At 41.8% G+C, this 16,786-nt stretch overlaps 1 protein-coding gene across 1 annotated transcript in view; it reads left to right on the plus strand.

Annotated features, from left to right (window-relative positions):
• Positions 1-4,347: 4,347 nt before the first annotated feature.
• The window catches only part of Gpc3 (glypican 3), a 423,699-nt gene continuing 411,260 nt past the window's right edge, over positions 4,348-16,786 (plus strand). Inside the window, exon 1 of the mRNA XM_026405602.2 lies at positions 4,348-4,661. Within this exon, the coding sequence (XP_026261387.1) occupies positions 4,490-4,661 (172 nt within the window). The 5' untranslated portion in view covers positions 4,348-4,489. The remainder of the gene's footprint in view (positions 4,662-16,786) is intronic.

Consider the following 16,786-nt stretch of genomic DNA (forward strand, 5'->3'; position numbering starts at 1 on the left):
GTGTGCATGGCTGTGTATGAGCTCCTCCCATGGCGGCAGCTGTTGAACACCCTTTCTTAACCCTCTCCCAGAAAACTTGATTTATGCTGCTTTTGGAGCCATGGAACCAGACTCTCCTCCCAGCTACAGCAAGATAATAGCTGCAAGCTACAGCTGGGAATTCTCGAATTCTTTCAAGCTGGAGACTAGGAGCAAAAGGTGAAGAAAAGTTCTTCTGGGCCTGCTGTGCTAGGTAGCCTTCCCCTGGGGTCCGAAGAGGAAAATGGTGTCCAACGGTGTTATCTAAATGCTTCCAACTGGGCCTGAAAGCACAGAGCCATGAATTGTCCAAAGTGAACACTGTCTCAATCAGCACATCCTTTTTGTATTTTCTAGACTGATTGTTTCTCTTTGTCTCTTCTTGCTGAAGAGAGGGAATGAGTCATTGGCTCAATTGCTAATGTGAGGAAGGGAGCCTCGAAAGGTAAGACAGTTGCTTATGTAAAATAGAAAATGAAAAACAGTCTTGTTTGGTTTTGAGAAGAGGTCTCAGTATGTTGCCCAGGCTGGTCTCGAACTTCTGGACTCAAGGGATCCTCCCACCTCAGGATCTCATGGAGTTGGAACTGCTGGCACACACCACGGTGCCCCGCTAGGAAACCCAGTCTCATAGTCACCCATCTGGATAGCATATAGTGTATAATGTAACAGATTTTATTCTTTTAGTTAAGAATTTTCTTTTCTTTTTTTTTTTTTTAGGGTCTGGAATCAAACCCAGGGCCTCCCACATATTAGGCAAGTGCTGTGCCACTGAGCTACATTCACAGCCCCTGGTTAAAGATTTTCATCAGCAAAATTTTGTGTCACTGAGTGGGGTGCTGTGGCTCACACCTATAGTTCTAGTGACTGGGAAGGCTGAAGCAGGAGGATCACAAGTTCAAGGCCAGCTTCGGCAACTTGTGAGATCTGTGTCAAAATAAAATTTATAAAATGATCTGAGAGGGGCTGGGGTTGTGGCTCAGTGGCATTGCATTTGCCTGGCACATGTGAGGCACTGGGTTCGATCCTTAGCACCACATAAAAATAAATAAATAAAAATGAAGGTATTGTGTCCATGTACAACTAAAAAATATTTTTAAAAGTGGTCTGAGAATGTAGCTCAGAGGCAGAATGCTCCTGGGCTCAATTCCCAGTACCACATTATACACACAAAAATGTGTCACTGGGTAAGCAGAGGGGACAGCTGCCCACAGTGTTTCTACAAGCTTTCCTGACCAAAAGCCTGTTCCAAAGCCTAAAATGCCTGTTCCAAAGCCTAAAATCCCACTGTGAGAATCATCACTTGGGGGCTGGAAGGTTAGAAGTCTTTGAGAGGCACTTGTAAAAATGGAACCACTCCTTAAGTGTAGGAAGTTTTATTAACTCTTACCTTAGGTTGGCTAAAAGCCCTGAAGTAGCTGCTCAGAGTGGGAGCAGAATCTACCAGGACAAAGAATACTTCCCAAAACGTCAGGGCCAGTTTGCCTATGAATCCACACATTTCACTGTATCTTCATCTTCTCAATACTTTTTAATATTTTCTATAAACCAGCTCACATTTTTATTGAAATAAATTTATCACAGAACTATCTACTTAGCTTTGTCCTAACAAAATAATGGTTTGAATGCACTAGTTTACATAGGCTTTTTCTAATCCACCATTAAAATAAAAATGCATTACAATAAAACCCCAAAATATCATTGTTCCATACAGTTCACTCAAAAAGCACTGCTCTAGTTCACACAAAGTGTATTAGATGTAAAAGCATATATTAAAAAGAAGTCACAGTTCCCCTTTTCCAGGTACTCAATACCCAGTAGTTGAAAACAACTGTTGCCTTTGTAGTTAGTTGCATGAGCTCTGGAAGATCATGAATTTATGGGAGGTCATGTCTTCCTCTGCGAGGTCATGAAATTCAATCAATGCTTGCCTTCCAATCTGCCCTTTGGTCACAGGGCTCCACAGGTGGAACATATCAAACTCACCAGCCAAATTATGACTCTTAATTGGTGTTTCTTTTAAAGTGGATATGTCATTTGTCAAATGTTCAATGCAGGCGCAGGCCTAGCCCCAGGCAAAATTATGAAGTAGGAGAAGAATGCCAGATACATAGGCCGCCCTCAAATGTTTGTTGAAAAAAGAGGCAATGAGCCCTCCATCCTTGATTCCTTCTCTCCCATCCCCCACATGCACTAGGTCACCATGCTTTTTTCACTTCTACCTCCTCAATATCTCTGAGACATTTTTACCCTTCCAAATCTCCTCTGCCTCAGGCCTTATCATTTCTTATTCAGATTCTTTTCACAGCCTTTCAACTGGTCTCCTTGTTTCCAACCTTGTCCCTTCTCCAAACCATTCTCCAAACCACTGTTGGAGAGATCTTTTAATAAGACAAATATGATCATGTCACCACCCCTCGTGAATTATTTCCGCAGGATCCTCTGCATGGCTTTCAGACTCTGCATAATCTGTCCCTTGCTTGTCTCTTCCGCCTTAATTCTTTTTAACTCTACAGCCTGAAACCATTACTCGCACCTCCCATCCTCCAAATGGGCCATGCCAGGCCTCTCCTCTTTGTTCAGACTGCTTCCTTTGCCTGGGCACCCTTCCCCCCATCTTTTCTCACCTCAGTTCCTACTGGCCTTTTAAGTCTGAGTTTAGGGCATCATCTCTTCTGGGATTCTTTCTCTGATCCACCTTCTCATCCCTTAGAACTCTATCTTAGCACTTACCACACAATGCTTTAACATTTTGTTTGGTTGTATTCCACATTAGATTTGTAGTTCTTTGAGATCAGATACTATAGGCTAATCTTAGTATCTTTGTTTTCTGTATCCCACAATATCTCGCACATAGTAGGAGTTCAAATATTTGTTACCGAGTGAACAAATGAATAAATGAATGACTGAACTTTTTAGTGAACTTCCTCTTCCTTTGCCTCTTTTTTCAGCCCACAAGTCCTGGGACACAATCTCCTCTCTCCTGGCCTGGCACAGGCTAGACAATACTTGTTGTTGCAGCTCTTTTTTTTCTCTATTTCTCCAAACTTACTTTCACCTAGGTCAGAAACAACACAATCATATGATAAACGAATTCACACTGAGGTGTTAAGTCATTTTATCTTAGAAATACTTATTGAGTTCCTACTAAGCACAGGCACTGTGCTAAATTGTTTCCGTGCATGTGGGGGTCACAAAGGGAATCCACCCTTAATGATTCCTACTTAATAGCACATAGGTAACAACTAAATGCATTCCTAATCTGAGAGGTATTTTTGTTTGTTTGTTTTGGTTCTCGGGATTGAACTCAGGGCCTTGGGCATGCTAAGCATGCACTGTACCACTAAACTATACCCCCCAGCCAGTCTGAGAGGTATTTTCTAATGAATTAGGCTGGCTGTAAGCCCTCGGTTATTTCACTGTCACCAGTTATGCTTTGCTTCATAAATAGTTACCCAAAAAGACTATCCTGCAGGAGATAGATTCTCTTAACATCCTGGGATCCAGTGTTTTCTCTGATTTTGTGTGGTTCTATTGAATGAAACCTAGCAAGCCACAAGGGCTTCCGGACTTTTTAGGTAAAAAGAAGAGGCAGGCTGTGAAAATCCCAGAGGTCCCCAGCTGCTCCTGAACGTGACTATTTGGGGGTTGGCTTCCAGAACTCCAGAGCTGCGTTGGGAAAACGATTCGCGGGAAGCCTCTCAGAAAGCAGGATGAGAAGGTGGATTTTGCTCGAAAGAAGACGTAGTGTGGCCCTGGTGGCCAGAATGATCCGGATCTGGCTAGGAGAAGGCCTGTGATGAAGCAGAGTGGCACCTAATGCAGGGACCCCCACCCACTCCAAGAAAGGATGGAAAGGTTGCAAAAATCCTAAAGGGAAAAGCCCTCCCGGCTGTAGGCCAATGAGCAGCGGGAAGGAGGAGTGAGGCTGGGGAACTTCTCCCAGAGCCAGTCAGAGAGGATGGCTGCTGGGAAGCCAATCAGCGCTCCCGAGCCTGCAGCCCCTCTGCAGTAGTTATGCCAGAGCGCCCAGTGTAGAGAGGCAGTAAGCGGGCAGCTGGGCTGGGCTGACGGGAGCCATCACACTTGCTCCGCATACCCTTACTCGCGCCTCCGCGCTGGGTCCCGGAGCCTCAGTGGCCCTGTGATTACTGCCCTCTCCACTCTACGCCCCGCAACCCCCAGGCTAGCCGCGGCACGATCGCCACCGCCCCCTGTCCGCGCGACTTGCCTCGCCCCGCCCCGTCCCTCCTTGCCCCGCCCCACCCGGTCAGCCCCGCCCCGCCCCGCGCAGCCGAGCGGTTCCCGCCCTCGCTCAGCGCCCAGGTAGCTGCGAGGAAACTTTTGCAGCAGCTGGGTAGCGCAGCACGTCTCTCGCTCCTCAGGGCCACTGCCAGGCTTGCCGAGTCTTGGGACTGCTCTCGCTCCTGCTGCCACTCTCCCGCGCTCTCCTAGCTCTCAGCGAAGCAGGATGGCCGGGACCGTGCGCACCGCGTGCTTGGTGGTGGCGATGCTGCTCAGCTTGGACTGCCCGGGACAGGCGCAGCCCCCACCGCCTCCGGACGCCACCTGTCACCAGGTCCGCTCTTTCTTCCAGAGACTGCAGCCAGGACTCAAATGGGTTCCCGAAACCCCCGTGCCAGGTGAGTAGGAGTCCCTTACGCGTTCCCTGCGCCCAGCAGGGAGCCAAAGGGCTCTTGGTGGTTGTACCCCGAACGCGCTAGCCCTGTGGGGCCGCGGTCCTGCGCCCTGCCGCTGGGTACCTGGGAGTGGTCCGAGTGCCTGGGGCCTGGCCGACTCTACTGAAGGAGAGAAGCAGGGTCTGTGTGGACCGTGTCCCTGTGCCCCAGGCTCGTGTACTGTCAGGGAATGTGCTAGCGTGAGGAACGGCTGAGATCGCCTTCTCGCTAGCGCCCATTTTTTTGGGGAGGGCGGGAAGGTGGGAGCCGATTCCTTGGGCCCTAGTGAACCCGGGTCCCACAGTCAAGCTGATGCCTCGGGAATTTGCCACCCTTGCTCACACGTATGTGTCAGAATTTCAGCCTTAGCTGGACCGCGGCTCCGTCCATCCTTTCCCCAACGTATCCCCACGCCCTCCTCTCTTCGGTCTGGATTTCCGAGGCTCGCGGGCCCAAGTGTAGGCAAAGTTGAGGGCAGATCTCCGAATCCGCAGGGGTGGATGAAGACGCGCCGAGGGAAACTTTTGAATAAGAGGGTCCCCAAAATGAAATAGTCTGAGCCTTTTCCTTCCACAGAGTCCCTTCTATAGGTTGGCAAAAATCTCTTCAAAGACGGTGGTGCTGGCCTGCGGAGCAAGAGTCCAAAGATGATTTAACTCCTCCCCCTCCTAAATTCATCTGCTTTCTTGACAGGCTAGACCCTGAAGGGGAGATGATTTTAGGTGGAGGAAAGTTTCTGTACGCCTGCCTTTTGTTCTGCACAATCAGATCGTGCTGTAAGGGCATATTTTAACCTTAGCTGAGGGCTGCCGCTGTCAACAGATGAATATTAATGGCCTTCTGTGATTGACTGTCCAGCTATTGGGCTCCTAAAGCTAGTCTCAGAATCCAATTAGGACAAGTTGCTATACTGACAATGCCGGCTAGAAGAGTGGATCTCAAACAGGTTAATTTATCAGAGGTGCGCTCGCAAGAAACGGCCAGTTGAATTTGCAAACCGTAAGACGTCTGTGGCCTCTCGGTCTCTTTCAGACTAATGCATCCAGTGGGGTGCGCATCCCGCGCTTGGGAGAGGTGGGGAGCAGCCCTAGCTAAAACTTGGCTGGTGGCTCTCAACAGGTCAGGGAGGCGGGCCTGATGGTTGGACCAAGTTGTGAATGCGGATGCGCGCCCTGTGGGCGCTGCCAGCGAGCGTTCACTGGCAGGAGGTTACCTAGGCAGCCAGCGCGCCCTCAGCCTTTTCTTTAGGTTGATGAAAAGAGTGGAGCGAGCCTGCTGTTTAGTTGCAAAGGTAATTGGTCACCCTTTTTGGTGACTGAAATGCATTTGCGCATATGTTAAATATTGCTTTGCAGGATATCGCTCTAAGGGAGGGTAGAACTACCTCTTCCACTGTTAAGTGTTAATAACATACCACGTGGGCGTGTGCAGGAGCTGTAAGGGGCAACCTATGAATCAGTTCCACAGAGCTGAAACAACAGGCGAATCTCTATCCCCTGGAAGTGCCATGGTAATTAGATTGCTAAGGCTACAGAACATGCTTTTGTTGATAATGTAAAAATTGGTCCTCACAGGCTGAGCCCCCACAAGATGAATGGGTCCAGGGTTGGGGTCGGGGCCACATTTGGCTGATTCGAAGCGAGGGAGTAAAGGTGGTACTTTAAAAGAAGAAAAAGACCATGGGGAAGCACAGATACTCATTTAGCAACCCCCCACTACATGCACACATTTGCAGGCGCTCACCCTTGCTCACCCTCCCCCAGCTCTCTGGCTGCCTGCCTCTTTGCAGCATCTGTATAAAAGTGTTAGGAGGGCCCACACACTGTGTGTATGAGATTTGGCTTGGGCTCACTTCCTCCCTCCCTTACTCCCAGCATAAGGATGGTCATACTTATAAAGACTTATTTATAATAGTGATTTTTCATTTTCCTGTATTTCACAAACTCTAGAAGAAATCACTTTTCAAGGGTTTTCACCATATAAATCCAACATAACCCACTTCAGTTCTGTTTAACAAACATAAATGGTGGTGAACACCTTCTATAAGGCAGGAACCCTCCTAACATGCATTGGGGCAAATCCAGAATTCAAATATGGTGATACCCAGACAGCTACTATGTATCTTCAATTTTTCTGGGGCAGTGAAGATTTCAAATATTCTGTCCTGGTGTGAAACCATGTGTCCTGAATTTTAGTTGGGCAAATATGGTCACTGTAGATATGGAAAACATGGTGAAAATCCTAATGTCCATGTGTGGAAAGAGCTCATCAGTATTTCAGAGAAGAGATGATAATGGCAGACTAAATACAATGGCAAGTGCATAATTTCAAAGTGAATAAATGTGTAATTTGCCGCTGTCGTTCAGTGGTTGGAAATTGAAAGAGAGCTACAAATTATTTGGTAGTTATGAACCATCCTGATGACCGCTTGACTTCTACCCCCCCATCTATATTTTAAGCCATGTTCAAATTGCCTGCTGCACTGTGTTAACTGCATTAAAGCTTTCTTTGTCCCAGATAAAATGAGATTCAGTCACAGTAAGGAGAAATCCTCAAGAATGTCCTGTTTCACTTAGGGGAACATTTGGGATTGACTGCTAACTTGAGCCATTAGCAGAATTGGGTTTAGAGTGGATAAGAGTGTGTATATATATATATATATATATATATATATATATATATATTAGATGAACACACAGTATCTTTATTTATTTTTATGTGATGCTGAGGATCGAACTCAGTGCCTCACACATGCCAGGCAAGCGCTTTACCACTGAGCTACAGCCCCAGCCCGATAAGGTACATTTCTTATGCTAATATGGATGAGACTAAATGGCATTTGAAATCAGCCAGCCTAAAAAAATAAATCACTGGTGCTGAAGGACTACGCTAGACTTCCACAAAGCTGATCTAAAGTCTTATAATCTCATGTTCCCATTTCTTTTAGAATGTTAAAAGGCACAGGATAGCAATTCTAAATAGTATGTCCCTGAAATTCATAGATCTCTTCATACCCCACTTTTTTTTTAAGGATTTGTAACTTGGAAAGCACCACAGATGGAAACCAGGCGCACAGAGTTAGCATTTGGCAGAAAAATCCATATAACTGACTTTCAGTGCAGCTCTTTTGCCCTTATTTAATTTAGAAAAATTCAGAAAAAAGCCAATGAGCTCATAAGTCTAGATGTTTATTTTGTTTTGCTTAACCTACCCACAGGCGCAATCAAGAATGGATACAATTTTAGGCAAGGGAAGTGAGCTAGTAATCAGACAATGATGTTTCCAATTGTCTCAAGGGAATGTTACAGAAGTCTGAAAAAAAATTCCTCTAAACAAAAATCAAGTGTAATTCACTTTATGAATGCCATACACCACTTTGTGTGTGGGGGTGTGTGGGTGTGTGTGGGGGGGGTTTTAGGGGACGTATGGGAATGAGAAAATCAAACAATCCATGGTAGTGTTGCAACTCCTAAAAGACTGAGGGATCTTGCCTTACAGGGCCTTGGAAAGTGCGAGAACCAATCCAGAAGGCCAAATGCCTGTTTCTATGGGTAAAAGCAGCCTTGAAGAACCAAAGATCTACTGGAAGTTTCTTGAAATAGATGAAACGGCATTAAAATAAAAAGCAACGTTCTTGAAACAAAAAGAGAGTTTTCTTTCTTTCTTTTTTTTTTTTTAAATGTGAGAACTGGCAACCGTATCTGGGTTGCCAGCTGTGGTTCCCCAATTAGTTTGAAGCAGTTAGCGATCCTAATGTGGGGAGAGAGAATAAGAAGCGAGGTGTGGGAGGATTTTACTCTCCTGAGATTGCACTAGACATTTGGGTGAGCAGGTGATTTGTTAAAACTTTAAGAAAGTTGTTTTACCCCGTGCTAACTTGGAACAGTGTAGAGAATTCTTTCAAATGTGGTCTGAATATATTTATTGTGATAATTCTGATATTAGGACTGAGATGTGCTTAGAAGGAGGCATCAATGTGATGGAGGAGTTGGGTGATGAGTGGTAGGGCACCTGGTCTAAAAACAGTGAAAGACTGCCTGCTCCTTGGCAGGCTGTCTGTTAGGTGCTGGGGGTGCAGAAAGGAGGGAGACACAGCCCCTTTTGTCAAGGAGCTCACAGCTAGAGGGGGAGCACGCAAGTAAACAGGCTTCCCAGGAAACTTGTAGGATTAAATAGGGTGAAAAGGGCTAGAAAATACCTCCAGGAAATTGACTGAAATGGTCACAATAGCCAGCCTGGGCAAGGGAAAAGAACTGAAGAGATGAAGTGGGAGATAGGGAGAAGTCTCTTAATAGGGCCGCCATCTTAAAAAGAGTTTTCTTAATTCTTGGAGTAAATTCCATTCTGTAAGCATTAGGAAATACAGACAGAAGAAAGTTTTGATGGATGCTAGATAACACAGATGGTGTTAGTTTTGCAATTTTTTTTTCTTATGGGCTGGTAGGTTGTATCCAATATTTTGATGCAATATTTTAAAGCATTCTGCTACTCCCATCTTTAGAGTTGCAATGTTTGCAGTTCACTGGAGCCTAGAAAAAGACTGCCTATTATCAACCTGGGAGAAAAGAGTCCTGGATTTGTCTGGTATGAGACAAGACAAAAAAAATATGTTTTCTCCTTAAATGGCAGCTATCAATGATCACGCCAAGTTTAGTGTTTGATGCATATACAAAAGCATGGGTCTTAAGAGGTATCTTATTACTCATTTCTAAGAAAATTGAAGATAATCACTTATAACTTGTGCACACGATACATCATTTGGAAAGAATTTCACTGGGGATCATGTTGCTCAACTGAAAAGTTCTGGCATGCTGAATTTGTACATTTTTGTGAATGCTTCCTTTTACTCTGATCTCTAGCTTTTTTCTGCATATGGTTATTTGTATGTTTTAGATTATAAGCTTCTTAAAGGGAAAGCACCGTATTTGAGCAGTGCTGAGCACCATGGTAAGAGCACCACACAGCATTTAGTTAATAATTTACAAAAAATTTAACTTCTATATAATTATGTAGTCCCTATAAACTCTCACATACTTTTTAAAGCTATATGTCATCTTACTTATTTTAAAAGCTTTAGTCCCAAATGTTATGGCACCTTATTGGGATATCTTGACAAACTTTTCTGGCTACATCTATGTTGGCTGGAGACAGACATAGGCTTATTTCAGTTAGCTGGTGACTCTTACCATCAGGCAGAGTTTATTAATGTCGGGTACTCACAAAGCAAATTGAAATTCGTGGCATTGTTATGACTGCCTTAGTATCAGTGAAGATCAACAATTATGGCACATAAATTGTAGAACATCTCTTAAATCAAGCCCTCTTTGATTTAACGTCAGCTAGATCTTTCTTGCTAATGTTGATATTACCATATTTGGGAGTTGAGCTGCAACACATGCACGGACATGTTGAAGTACTTCGCAGGTTTCTGTAACCTGGGATCAGAATTTGTGTACTGGTTCAATTCAAGAGACCATTCCAGGAACCAAGCCTTAGCCAAGCTTGTAAATGGGTTTGATTTTTTTTTTGGGGGGGGGGGTAAACTAGGGTCTAATGGAAAGCATGGGCAGAAAAAAATCCCCCACTCATTTACCCATATTTAGCAAATTGTCTGGCTTGCAACCGGATCCCCAGCACCCATTAAGAAATGAGTATCAGAAAATAGAATCTAAGTCATGGGCCCCAGACTGGCTTTAGAAACAGCATTAAGTAATGGGAATTTACCTTCTGAGATATAATGACAGGAGAATGCAATTCAGAAATCAAGGTGAAGGTGGGCATATCAGCAGAGAAAATGTGCATTTTGAAATTTGGTGTGCTCACTGAAACATTGTAGTCTCACTAGAATATCTTGTTGAACGTACGAAGTAAAGAAAATTTCATTCCGTACTTCAAATTAGACCAATTAAAGATCAATTATACAAGTGCTAATTATTAGAAATACTTATTTGCCATTTTTAAACAACAACAAAAAAGAATTCAGATTGAATAAAAAGAAAGCCATTTTCACTTTTGCATCTCCTTGTGTGTTTCTCGGCAAAGCCTAATTTGAGAGTATGTATTTTTCCTCATGAATAAAAAGGAGTCAATGTTAGGACCAAAATGCATTGCTAGTGTTCCAAACAGTTAATTACTTCTAGTAGCTGAAATTGTATTTATATGCTAGATTAGTAAATCTACTAAGCTCTTTGAAGCGTACTTAATAGGCTTATATTGATAAATAATTGATAGGAAGGGAGATAAAATATAAGTGAAAGTGGCAATAAGAAGGGAAGGGACAGGGAAGTCAAAGTCATTATAAAAGAAACCTCCATCCATTGTGCTCCATCCACTGCAAGTTGAAAGGTGTGTGTTTCTCAGTAGATGTGATGATTTTTAGAATATTCTGTATTTTCAAAATTTTCACAATGAAGATTGTATTTATTCCTTATAAGTTGAGAAGGGAGCACAATTTTAGAGTAAAATTTTAATTGGGCTTTTTTTTTAGTGTGACTTTTGAAAATAAATTTATTACTGGAAATTTTAAAAGTTCTGATTATGGCAACCGTAGGTGTATGTTCAAGTATATTTCTATTATCTACTAGACTTGAGGTCAGCAGCTGTATGTTATTTATCTTCATATCCCTAGTGTCTGGCACAGCAAGTAGTACTGATAACAGGTATTAATATGCATGTGTGTACCACAGGAATGGAGGTAAGAATATAATACAAACATAAAATTTCCATAAAGCCAATATTTAAATGTTTATTTAGTTTTAACATTTTTACTAAGCTTTCTAAAAAAGAAACCATTTTTCCAGGTCAAAAATCCATTTGTTGTGTATAGGTAAGTGATAAAAGACATTGGTTTAATTCATTTGGCTGCACTACAACTGCATGGAAGAAGTAGACTAGCCAAAGGTAAGTATTGTGTGCTTGTTTTCAAGGCTATTCTAAGTAATTTAAAGAAAAATCAAAGTTATACTCATATTCATAAAAGCATGTATTTCTCTTTATAGATCTGTGGCATTTAGGTTTGTGAAATTAATGCAACCTGGTGTCCGGCAGAGAAACACACTGAATATATCTAAGTTTTTCCTCAGTGTTTGCTATTTACTATCCCCTGGTATCAAGACTGATAAATGTACATTTAAAAGGACATAATCCAAAGTGGATTTTCAGCATGGGAATTTTATTTGGGTAGGATACAGGGTCTCCATGAGAATTCTCTTAATTTTTGTATGCATGATACCTGATTTCCAATTAGTTGCCTAAGGAGGACCCATCCAGACACTGTTTCAGATAGAGACCAAGCAGAAAAAGAGGGTGAAAAAGAAAGGGATGACATTCATTTGAAAAAGTTACCAAAATTAGATTTGCATATTCTCTGCCTTAATTACGGTTCTGCTCTCTCTCTCTCAAATGCTGCATGTTTAGTACATATAGTATTATGATGGCATCCTGGGAATCATCATTGCTCTTTATCAGATTTTGGTTTGGAGGATTGAAGCTGAAGAAAACAAAGTGAAGAGAGAAGAGTTAGTGTAATAGATATAGATAGGACATTAAAAATCTTTACTCTGGGGAATTTATCAGAAAGTTAACAAGCATGTAACAGAAAGAAAGGATCTGAAAACATTTGAACATGAAAATTTGCTTGTGTGCAGAGATAGTCCTGAGATGCCCCAATTGCATTTGGTTCCCAGCAATACATTCTCTGTAATTCTTATTTAGTATCTATGTTTTTGGTAGTCATGGCGTCTTTCAAACTCTTTTTTTTTTTTTTTGGTACCAACAATTGAACTCAAGGGCACTCTACCACTGAGTCACATCTCCGGCCCCTTTTTTATATTTTATTTAGAGACAGGGTCTCACTGAGTTGCTTAGCACTTCACTTTTGGTGAGGCTGGCTTTGAACTCACGATCCTCCTGCCTCAGCTTCCCTAGCCTCTGGGATTAGAGGCATGCACCACTGTGCCCTGCAGGAGCCATTTTTGATTCATCATGATATCCTTTAGAGTGGTGAGTAGGATGCCTTATACAGTTATTAGTGTAATTAATTAATTAATGGGAATAAATGTAAGCATAAACATTTGAAGACATAGTCTTGAGGATTTAACCACTGTCTGATGAGATCCTAAATGGTATATAACCACAGAATGAGTAAGTCCCTGAATGCATAATTGTCTAAACTGATTTTCAGCAAAGACTGAGGAAGAGATTATGGAGTTTCAAATTATCTATTTTCTTTGACCTTTGGAATCTTGTTACTCCATTTTTATAACTGAAGATTGAAGAGGAGGTGACAAGTAGAGAGAGATTTTAACTGCAGTTTTACCTAAATGTGGAGTTTAAATATATTTTTATATAAATGTATGTTTATAGTTTACATGTGTATATAAATATATTGATAAATTATTTTGATAGCAATAATTAATTATGCATGTTATTTAAACTGAAAGTTGTTAATAGTTATTCTAAGCAGTGGGTGGTCTTTCACAATTACGCTTTACATTTGTGTCGTGAAAGCCTGGCTTTCATATATCTATCTCATGTTCACACAATGCAAGCACTCATAAAATGTCTGTAGCTTCTGAGTTTCAGGGCCTGCCTAGTTTCAAAACACACACACACACACACACACACACACACACATCCATATAATATCCATACATCTGCATACCTTTAATAATCTGGAGATGAACCTAATTTATACTATTAAAAGCCAGTGTTATTCACAAATCAAGTAAAACCATTTTCAGTTGAATTGGCCCCAAGTTATTGCAGGACTAATTGTTACTGATATCATAGATCTACTGCTTATTTATCAAGTTTCATCATTTCCCCAAGCCCTCATTAACAGTGTTTCAACCTATACTGTGAGTTTGGCTTATGTTGAAGAACTACTTCTAGCACTGGCTGTATTGCATGTTAAACTTAATAGAAATGAGAGTGTGAAGTTAAATTTCATACAGTGATTGCATTGGTGACTGTGTTTATGTATTTTGGAAAACAGATGGAAATTTACAAAAAAAGATCTCACTGATGATGAACTTTATGTGCAATATTTGCATAAATAAAACTTCTCCGTTCATTCTTAACTTCAAACAACATTTATTGAGCATTGAATTCTATGCCAGATACTGAGCTAGGAGCTGATGAACATGATAAAATCCCTGCCAGCAAGGAGTTCCCTGCCTAGTGAAGGAGCCATACAAGGAAAGCCATGGATGTCAAGGCAGGCTAATGAGGGCTGCCAGAGAGATAGGCATCACTTGGGCTGTCTGGGAAATGTTGAGCCATGGAGGAGAGATGTATGGTTTTCTTAAGAGACTGTCCTGAAAGGCATGTGAGAGGCATAGAGTTAAAAGACAGAATGATACCATAGTTAGACTGGAGTAGTTTGTATTGGTTAGAGCAAAGCGCGGGAGAAGTGGGGGAAAGATGAACTAGAAAAGTAGGCAAGGAAATACTGAGGAGTTTGAGTTGTATCCAGGATGATGAGGAGCCGTGGAGACATTTTAAGAAGGGAAACATTGCTCAGTATGGAGGATGACTGGAGAGTGAGCGGTGGCAGGGAGTTTTAGTGACAAAGGTAAGAGGGCAGAGGGCTGTCAATAGAAGAATAAAAACTAACCTTGAGAGAAAAGAGGATGTAGACATGATGTATGACTGGATATGAGGACAGAGGGGAGAGTCTGGAAATTCTGGTTATCCTGGTGGTGGGGCCTTAGCACATAAGAGGTGTTCAGTAAGTAGTTGTTGAACACATAAGTGAAATATAGAAAGGGCATATGCTTTTTTTTTTTTTTTTTTTTTTTTTGAAATGGGGCTCTCTTTAAGTTGTCCAAGTTGACTTTGAACTCCTGAGTTGGAGCAGTCCTGCCTCAGCATCCTAAGTAGTTGGGACTATAAATACCTGGCTTAAAGGAGAATATTTTATTTTAATTAATTAATTAATTATGCTACCCAGGATTGAATCCAGGGGCACTTAACCACTGAGCAACATCCCCAGTCCTTTTTATTTTTTTTTTTTATTTAGAGACAGGTTCTCACGAAGCTTCTTAGCGCCTTGCTAAATTTCTGAGACTGGCTTCAAACTCATGATCCTCCTGCCTCAGCCTCCTGAACTGCTGGGATTACAATCATGTGCCATTGCACCTGGCCTAGAGGAGCATACTTTATTTGTTTTTTATTTTTAATGTTTTTGGTGCTGGGGATTGAACCCAGGGCCTTGTGCATGTGAGGTAAGCACTCTACCAACTGAGCTATATCCCCAGTCCCGAGGAACATATTTTAAAGGTGATATATTAAGTTTGTTTTTTTTGAACCATCTTATTTTTTTAATTGAGTTTTTAAAAATATTTTTTAGTTGTCAATGGACATTTATTTTATTTATATGCCATACTGAGAATCGAACCCAGTGCCTCACACATGCCAGGCAAGTGCTCTACCTCAGAGCCACAACCCCAGCCCTGTGTTTGGTTTTGACCAGGTTGAGTCTGAGGGACCCTTTGATCATTGAGGTAGAATGTCTGCTAGATAGTTCAAGTTGTATGTATGTTGTTTTTGTTTTCTTGTTCATTTTTTGGTGCTAGGGATGGAACCTAGGGCCTTGTACATATGTGCTAGGCAAGTGCTCTACCACTGAGATATAACCTCAGTTTTCAATTTGTGTTGGATCACAGAAGAGAGAGAAATCAGGGCTAGAGATCCATAGTTGGAAATAATTAGCATATAGATGGTAATTGAAATCCTGGGAATAAATGAGGTCATTGGGAAAGAGGGTATATGGTCTTTTAGAGTTCAGGATAAGCATAGTTGGGACTCATCATATATAGGCTCCAGTTGGAAGTCATGGGTGTGGATGATATTTTCCAGGCTTTTGCATGTGACATGTCTTAAAATGTATTTGCCAACATCTGGGGATTCCTTTTTTAATTGCCAAGGACTTCAAGAACTCTCTTGCTTAAGAGAAAGCTTGATTATATATTTTTGTGGTGCAAGACTTTGAAATAAATTTATGTACTACCAAATACTCACATGTGCATGTATTCATGTACATGTGAGCATATGCACACACACAGAGACCTCTAGGTAGAAAAAGACATTGGAGTCAAGGTATCAGATTTCTATTTATTTTTGATAGCAATAATTGATAATTATGCATGTTATTTGAACTGAAAGTTGTCAATAGTTACTCTTAACAGTGGGTGGTCTTTCATAATCATGCCATATATTTGTGTTATGAAAGCCTGGCCTCACGTATCTATCTCATGTTCACATAATGCAAGCACTCATAAAGTGTGTCTGCGCTTCCCATTTCCAGGGACCTGCTTGATTCAAACATAGTGGTTCCTTTGCCCTTTACCTTGGAACAGCACTTTTCCATTTTGGAGGATGAAAGCTATAACAGTATGTAGTTTTGGGAGCTCTGTGTATTCCACTGCTGGCTAGTCTCTGAAACATGTGGTTCTAAGCAAAGTCTAGGAATACTTGAGTAATTGGGCTGATCTATGGAGATGTAATATTTTCTGGGCTAGGAAAGAGTTGTAAACATGTCTTGTTCTCTGGCATAAATGGTTTCTTTGATTTCCCTGTTGATTAAGAAGTTGTCTTCATCAGGGATTCTACTTTCATTCAACATAAGCTCAAAACTCCTTGTTTCACAGTAGATATTTTGTGGCCACTCTCAGGTTGATAAAATAGTCTCCCCACAAGGGAAGATCATGGCAAATAACATTTACTGAGTGCCTACTGCATGCCAGTTGCTGCATTTTAATCTCTCATTTAATCTACACAGCAAATCTTAAAGGTAGGTGGTGTCATCTCCATTTTACAGATGAAGAAACTGAGGCTCAGGAAGGCTTATGTTCTCAAAGATTCTGTAAGTGGTGGAGCCAGGATTTACATTCAGGTTTGTCGTTCTGCATAGCTCATGCTCTTTTGTATGCACCCATTAGACCAGAAGGGGAAGTAATATAGTCTGAATATGAAGCATTTGGCCTAAATTCTCTTTTAAATTTCATGACATTGTATACTCTGGGATTTCCTCCAGTGTGATTTCTGTCTTTTCTTGTTTGCTGTCCTCCTCCTATCCTTTGTTAGAT

Source organism: Urocitellus parryii, chromosome X (assembly GCF_045843805.1).
Source record: "Urocitellus parryii isolate mUroPar1 chromosome X, mUroPar1.hap1, whole genome shotgun sequence".
Lineage (NCBI taxonomy): Eukaryota > Metazoa > Chordata > Mammalia > Rodentia > Sciuridae > Urocitellus > Urocitellus parryii.